This window comes from Prunus persica, chromosome G1 (assembly GCF_000346465.2).
Source record: "Prunus persica cultivar Lovell chromosome G1, Prunus_persica_NCBIv2, whole genome shotgun sequence".
NCBI classification, from domain to species: Eukaryota; Viridiplantae; Streptophyta; class Magnoliopsida; order Rosales; family Rosaceae; genus Prunus; species Prunus persica.
In genome coordinates, this window is record NC_034009.1 from 5,223,216 (window position 1) to 5,232,061 (window position 8,846).

General features: G+C 33.7%; 1 protein-coding gene across 2 annotated transcripts; it reads left to right on the top strand.

Moving 5' to 3' along the window:
• Positions 2,769-4,354, top strand: LOC18792428 (zinc finger CCHC domain-containing protein 10). Of its 2 annotated transcripts, none has more exons than XM_007222130.2 (3): positions 2,769-2,967; positions 3,054-3,122; positions 3,249-4,354. In XM_007222130.2, the coding sequence occupies exon 3, from the start codon at positions 3,319-3,321 to the stop codon at positions 4,114-4,116; it is 798 nt and encodes a 265-aa protein (XP_007222192.1). In that variant the 5' UTR covers positions 2,769-2,967; positions 3,054-3,122; positions 3,249-3,318; the 3' UTR covers positions 4,117-4,354. The 2 variants fall into 2 exon arrangements, with proteins under 2 accessions (XP_007222192.1, XP_020410996.1); XM_020555407.1 differs by having other exon boundaries at positions 2,769-2,916.

The following is an 8,846-nucleotide window of genomic DNA, read 5'->3' on the forward strand; positions in this document are numbered from 1 at the left end:
ATTAAAATTAAAAGAAAAATCAGATAATGAATCCTATTTTTATGGAACATAACTACCCATTATCTTTTTAATTCTAAAATAAATTTTAAATTTTAAAAAAAAAAAAAACCTCTCGCAAGAGATGAAGCGCGTGTGGAGAGGCTAGTTTAAATAGTAGACATGTTTGCAATCAATGACATATTTACTAATCCGCAATTGGATTAGGATGAATTGAATTGAGGAGAATTATATTTCAGATTCCTATTGAAGTTGTTTACTAAACTATGGGGTCGTTTGGTACACAGGCTTGGCTTGGACTGGCTTGGACTAAATTTAGTACCATGTTTGTTTCATTTAATTCTAGTCTTAGATGGGATTGCTAATACCGGGCCCACCAAAAACACCTCCTTAGGAGGGGACTACTAATCCCATGTAGAAAGGGAGGATTAGCTAGTCCTATGTTTACTAATGTATGAGATGCATATATTATATTGTAATACTAATAACATATATTACTATTATTATTATTATTACATACACATATACTATAATGTACATATATACATGTATATACACATATACAAGTATATATATACACATATATACATATATAATATATATAAATACATATAGATATATACACATATATTATTTTTATAATATACTCATATACACATATATATTAATATTATAATAATAGCATACATGTATACATGTATATATGTAATATATATTATATTATATATTAATGTACATATATACACGTATGTACATGTATATATATAAACACATATATATATATACATATATAATATATAAATACATATAGATATATACACGTATATTATTATTATAATATACCCATATACACATGCATATTAATATTATAATAATAGCATACATGTATATATGTAATATATATATTATTATAATACATATATATAAGTATATATACATATATGTGTATATATTATACCCATGTATGTATTATAATATACATATACACACGTATATAGACATATACATTATATATTTATACTATATGTATATATATTATAATATACATATGTACACGTATATACATGTATATTATTATTATAACATACCCATATATATTATCTATTATAATATACATATGTATATGTATATGTATTATACCCATGTATATATTATAATATATAGATACACCTATATACACATATATTATATACATGTATATACGTGTATATATATATGTATATTATAATATATAATATATATACATATATTAGATATACACAGTCCCCTTCTATTGAGGGATCCCTCAAATAATTTTATTTGAGGGACGCCCTTTAGGGTACCCTACAATTTTTTTCTCAATGATCCAAACTATCTATTTTTTAGGTCTTTATTCATAGATCATCCTTACAAAAAATTAGACAAATTGGAAACTGTTTCGACATCCAATTGTGTCTTACAAAATCAATGAACACAGTGTTTTAAGAAAATGCTAAAATTTCAATAACTTAATTGAGTGGTCAAATGATATCGGATTCAAGTGATTTTTTTGTAGAGATGATCTTTGAATGAGTATCTACAAAATAGACGGTTTGGATTAGTGAAATACAATCCGGAGTGGGGCCTACAAGGAGTGTCCCTCAAATAAGATTATTTGAGGGATCCCTCAATGGAAGCTCTCTGTAGATATACATATGTATTTTATAATATATATATATATATATATAATATATATGTATATATACATACATATATAATATACATATATACACATATATACATGTATATTATTATTATTATTATTATAACATACCCATATATATATATATATATTATATATTATAATATACATACATATATATAAATATATGTATATGTATTATACCCATGTATATTATAATATACATATATACACCTATATACACTTATATATATTTATGTACGTTTATATTATTTAAAATATATAATATTATTATAATATACTTATATACATGTATATACATATATATTATATATATTATAAAATACATATATATAGATATTTTTGAAAAAATAAAAAAATTATAGTTCTAGTCCAAGCATACACCAAACGCAGGATAAGTGTTATCCAACTTAGACCAAGCCAAGCCAAGCCAAGCCAAGCCAGTCCCTAAGCATAGTCCATGCCAAGACAGTCCTGTGTACCAAACGAGCCCTATATGGATTGAGGAGAATTAGATTCTGGATTCCTATTGAAGTTGTTTACTAAATTATATGAAATTGGGGTAGGAGTGGTACTAATTACTAAAATGTCCTCGTTGTTGGGTTAAAATAGATGGCAAATTTGAAAATTTAAAATTATGTAAGGATATAATGGGTATAAAAATAAAAAATAAAAAGAATTCATAATTGGTTAGTTCTCCAGGAATTAGAATAACTCATTCACAATCAGGAATTCAATTCCTCATTCTGTGTGGGCCCCACTTATTTTTTAATTCCTTGATGTGAAGTACATGTAGGAATCCTCTATAAGTGAAATGCAATTCCTGATTAGTAAACACACTATAAACTCCCACCTCCCAAACTTTAAAGCATTTTGGATATTTTCTTTTTCAAAAAAGTTATAAAATTCAATTAAGGGATCATCATTTGACCCACGAGTTCACGGGCCAATGGGGCCATCAAGCCCAACAAGAAAAAGCTCTGCCCAACTCTTTGTAGGCTATGGGGTGGCCCGGCCCGCTGTTTAGTGGGCTGGGCTTGGGCTTGGGGTCTAACCTTAAATTTTTTCACGCTTTCCTCAATTCAGCGAGCACTCTCCCATTCTGAAATCTCGAGTTGTCGACTTGACTTTCTATTTCTAGCACTTTAGGGTTCCGAAATCAGAAGATTTGATCTCATGCTCGGTTTCCCCTGTTTAAGTCTCAAACAGTTACAACTTTCCTCTTCTTCTGTGTCACTGTGAGTATTGAGCCTTGAAATCAAATCCTTCAAAGCTTTTGAATTTGCACTGTAAGTCTGTATTTTTCATTCTCTAACATGCTATCTTTGTTGTTAAATTTGGTGTTTCTTTTCTTATTCTTCATTTTTTTTCGCAGATTTTTTTTTTTTGGTTCCTGAAAACAAAAGGAAAGAGAAAGGGGATGTTGTCGGCCTTGTAGATACAGGTTTGTCAAGTTCTTTTTTTATATGAATTTGTTCGCTTACTTCGAATAAGATATGGCTTGTGCAGATGTTCCTTATTTGCTTCTGATACGTGGGTTTTTTGTTTGTTTATTTTCTTTTTTACGCAGAGTTTTGTTTTGGTTTATTTTCTGGTTCGTGGTTTTGCTGCCGTCCAAATTGAACGTTGTTATTTAGAACATGTCAAGTAAGAAAGAAGAAAAAGCTGAGGCTGCTGCTGAAAGGATCAAGGCTGCAGCCTTGACTGCTGCAAAAGGTCTTAGTCGAGCTCAGGCTGAAAGGGCGGCAGCTGCTGCTGCCCGCAATGTTAATGCCTATGGGCAGAAGGAAGAAGGACCCAGCAGATGGCAGGAGAAAAGGGAAGCCAAGAGACAGATGTATTTGATGAGTACTGAAAAGGCAGTGAGATTGGGTGAACGAAAAGACCTCAAGTCAAATGTATCTACCATTGCTGGTGCAGCTTCACAATGCCAGAAGTGTTATCAGCCCGGGCATTGGACATATGAATGCAAGAACGAACGTGTTTACATTTCGCGACCGTCTAGGACCCAGCAACTCAAAAATCCTAAACTAAAGATGAAGGTCTCAGAATCCTACGATTTGGATAATCCAGATAATATTAACAAGGAAGAGAAGAGTGAAAAGCAGTCAAAGAAAAGCAAGAGGAAGCATCGGGCAACTTCTGATTCTGGCAGTGATAGTGAGGCTTCAGTGTTTGATACTGATGATAGTGGGGCATCATCAGTTACAGGATCTGATTATTCTTCAGAGGAGTCTAGTTCAGATTACAGTTCATCTTCTGATTCAGAAGAGGAAAGGAAGAGGCTCAGAAGGAAGAAAAAGAAGCAAAAGATGGGAAGGCGGCGTAGAAGGTACAGCTCATCATCTGAATCTTCTGAGACAGAGTCAGCTTCTGAATCCGATTCTGATGATAGGAGGAGCCGGAGGAAGAGCAGGAGACACAGCAGAAAGCGTTAAATTGAGGTGATGGAGCATAAAGGAGAGCGCTTGTGTATGGTTCAAGATATGTTAAGTTTTGAATTAGTTCATTGTAGTTTTGGGGCTTCCTAGATGAAGGATTATCCATGTTGCCAATGTGGAGTAAAATAATCTTGTAGATGTTTCTTGTGATTTCTTTCTTTGTAACTCTTGCTTTATTTGAACTTGCGCTGTACTTGGGGTTCTGTTTTATAGATCAAAGTTTTTATTTGTTAAATTTCCATTGGTTTTTTTTAACTTTATACAAGGAAGCTGCGATTTTTGCATTGATACGGGGATAGGTCTAGGGCCCTGCCTATCCCTATTGGGTTCCAATTTCTGTTTTTGCAGCAACAATATCCTGTACCCAACAGAGGACAAGGACCAGAAGATCCTCCTCTATGCTTGCCGCAACTGCGATCACCAGGTAGCTCATTCTTCTTATGCCCCCTTGGATTTTAATTTTGATTTTTAAAACAATATTCTGAGTTGTATGTTTTCAAAAGTCTCCAATTTCAGTGCCAAACCCACGTGCCTCTTATGTAATATGGACTCCCAGTTAACCTTTTGTTCTTCTACTACTCAATACTTACTGCTACACTTGCCCTAATGCATCATAATCTCATTTATGCAAATAGTATGAAGCTCTTTTCAGAACTGTGTCCCATTCTGATAACCACCTTTTTTATTGGAGAGTTCCCATTAGCTCTTACTTCTTTCTTTATGGGCATGCAAAAAATTTGTACATGGCAGAAGAATCTGATTATTCAGAACTTCTTCTCTTATGGGGTTAATTTCTAGAGTCTAGCTTGAGTCTTCGGGTTGCTCTGTGCTCTAATCACTTTGCTGTACTGTAGGGTTTTATAATTTCTGATTAAAGGTCCCTCCGTAGTTCCTCCTTTGTTTTATGTAGTTATTTACTTAAGCTCAAGGCACCCCTGGGTGTAAAGAAGAAGAGAAACCACTATGTCGAATGTGGTGATGCTGGAAACCGTGAAGATTATTACATCAAAGAGCATCAGGAGGATGAATTAGGTTTATGCAAGATATTGATATTTTTGTTTTTGAAATTGAGGTGTTTACTTTCTTTTATTTTGGCAATCAACTTTATCAGACTTGTAGTTCCCCTGTTTCATTGTTAAATTTAAGGGGTCGTATCTTTACAAACATGATTTTGCTTTATTTTTCTTACCCGGAAATGTTGTGGAATGCGATTTTCAAAGCACTGGATTCTCAATACTAGTCATTTGAAACAGTTAAAGCATTTCAATACTAGTCATTTGCCTGCCTTTTGGAATGGTGATTTTGGTATTATGCGAAGTATATATGTATGACATTGGAGTATGCATTTGGTATTCCCATGGGTGCCTTTCGGAATTAAAAAAAATCGTACCTTGGCCCAATGCTGAGGTTAGATTTACCATTCGCCATGTTTTGTTGAGATTGTATAATACTTGTGCAGCTGTATGTCGTATGTTGTTGACAGTAACTGTGGTGAGGGAGCTCTATGTGGTACTTGGCTTTGTGTAGTGTTGTGTGTTTTTAGGATCTATTGTGTCTTAACCTTTATATTCCATCGCTCTGTGTCGTCTGCCTTCACAACCACGGGCCTATATAAAAACTATTCTTTTCTTGGCGTAGCAGCTGTTGCTAAGGACATCAATGAAACTCTAACCACAGAAATGGCAGGGTTTTCAAGTAAGAATTATAAGAAGCATAAACTTTAGCTTAGCAAGGCCATCAGAAAGCAAGTTGCTTTCCCTGTAAATTAATGTTCTCTCAAAACCACACCCTTAAGCCATTCCAACATAAGTTCAAATCAAGGATTTCAATGCTTTTATAAGTTGAAATCAATTTAAAGGGTGAACCCTTGTAGCTTGTTAAATGTCACAAAATTTTACTTATCTTGTAGCTTTAGCTTTCTAGTTTGTTAAAATGAAAGAGAACCGAACATTTTTCTACAAAGCGATATTATAAATTATTCTAATGTACAAATAAGGAGATTGAACTCGGATGTAAAAAAGCGAATACACAATCTTAGTAACTAGCCTAATCCACGTTTACAAAGAAAACCAACATTATATATAAAAGTGCCTATCCCATACGTGTCGCCTCCTTGCACTTTGCCCTACAGAGGAGACACGTTGTGTTAACACCTATACCTGCACTGGATTTATCTCAAGCCCACAGGCCACGTGTACACTCTTCTTCTTTTCTGTTCTTTTCTTTTATAAAAAGCCTCATGGATTGAAAACAATGTACACATCCAACCCAATAGACATATACAATAAACCCTAATATTTTATACAAAGACGGAGGCAATGGAGGCTCACAAAGAGAGAAGAGAGCAGATGATGGAGGAAGAGTCAAAGAGAAAAGAAGGAGGAAAGAAGAATGGTGCTGCTGGGTCTGCAGAAAGCTTGTGCAAGAAGAAAACCAATGATGGATTTGACCCAGCGGCCAAAGCAATCATTGAAGAATGCATAATCAGCCATGAGGGTGAAGAGGGTGGTGGAAGAGCTAAAAACCCCGATGATGTTCTTGCCTTTTCCAGATCTGTTAACAAAATTGACTCTTCACTTGAGTGACTGAGTGAGTGTGACAAGTTTTGTGTTAGTGCGTGACGTTTTGCAAGATTCAACATCATCGCATGCATATTATTACGTGTACGTGTAATTTTTTTTTTTGACACTGAGGAATTAAATACTTCATGTTTCAAGTTTACAGGAAGGATTTGTAATTTAAATGGTTAATAGCAGTTATTTTTGTATTTGAGTTATTGTACTAATATCGTTGCTATAAAAGTAAACAAATTAAATAGAAAAACCCTCCATATTTAAATAGTGGACATGTTTTATGGGTTTTGCAATCCAACAACTCCAATGCTAAAATATTTTTTTTTCAAACTCAAATACAGATGCTAAAAATAACTTCTTCGCAACTCAAATACGGTTGGAGTCATCATATAATTATAAGCGAAATTGAAAGAAGGAGAAATTCGAAATATGTAGAATAGAGAAAATTAAAACATACACGTGAGTATTCTATTATTTTAATAAAAGCGAGACTAGAAGAAGGAGAAAATCGAAACATATAAAAATCGGAACACCTTAATACAAATGAGACGAAACTGGAGAAGGAGAAAATCAAACATAGAACCTAGGTGAATTCAAATCCTGATGTTTTTTTAATTAATAAATTTAAATGGAGGTATGAAATAAACATAAGTTTGACTGCAAAGACAACATTATCATTGGTTGTCCAGAAAAAAAAAAAAGTAGTAATCACTTATTGAAGTAGCGAAGGTACCAGACCCCGTGCCAGACCCCATACGTGTCTTGTCCTGAAAACATGGTGAAATTATTTTATGTATATTCCCTCGACTTTCTCCGATAGGAACAAAAATGCATGGCTGGTTTGAAAAGACATAACAAATGAATAACGTTTGTTACAAATGAAATGGAATGCATCAATCAAAGACAAAGAGGTACAAATTGGATCCAAATAGAACAATTTCCTCTGAGTCATCAAATACCAAGTAATGTATATCTAGAAAATATATAAAAAGGAAGTTTTCCATCACATAATTGAGAGGATAAGATCAAAAATTCTTGGCCATACCAAATGGTACTTTATATATCCCACAGATGAATCCTTGGACAGACAGACTGTTATGGGACAAGATCACTTGATGGCTATTCTTCCTCTTTGTTTGATGAAGAAAACCCCCCACAATCCCAGGAGAGCATGAGGTATCAGATCTTCAAGTAAATCCCAGACACGTGGATCAAACCCACAAAACTACACATAAATCATTGGTTTGGCCTTGGACTAATTACCCAAATACTAGCTAGTTACGTTCTTCTTTGTACCTTCGCCTTCCACCTTCTTCCTTCCACGTCTCATCTTGTAACGTGGTTTTGCTAGCTGATTGGATCCGTCTTCTTTTCATGTCGCCACCATTTTGCAATAATCAATCAAATTACGAATCGTTTAGGCATCTAACTGTTATCAAATAAATAGACAAACCTAGTGTTAGTATTACACGCATTAAAATTATCACAATGTTAATTGTTAAATTTCAGGGACGGGTCTAGCTACACCGATATTGTCTCCAATTTAACCACCTACAAAGTCCAGTAGGTGTGGGGTTTTATCATAAAATGTCTCGGTGTTAGTAAGAGTGGAACCATTTATTATATGAGACTTTCTATTTTGTTAAGTTTCCGACGTGGGATTGTGTATTCTTCAACATTAATCAAATAACTAAAAGATCTTCAGCTTGGTTGATTTTTTTTCCCATGAATGATTGAAGGACCTTGAAAATGAACAATCCTACTCATCATATGATATTGCAGGTTGGGAAGGAAAATGAAGAAGGTAGATGGGATTAAAGAGAAAGGTGCCCTCCTTATTACTAAATCATATGGAAAATAAATTTAATGCAAAATCCTTCTCCTTAAAAAAAGAACTATACGTACTCGTAATTTTTGTGTTGATAATAGAACTATGTATATGGTCAAAACGACATCGATCGTCATTAGTTGTAGGATCAAGCATTTAGGGTTCAGGGTTTCTATCGACCTATCTTTGTGAATTCGTTGTAAATTACTCAAAATGGAAACCAAGTGAAACTAACGGAATAAAGGTATAGATATGAGAATTTATCCTCCTTGTGGACCACTAAAAAACTAACTACTTATAATGAACACTTACTTACGACAGGCCAA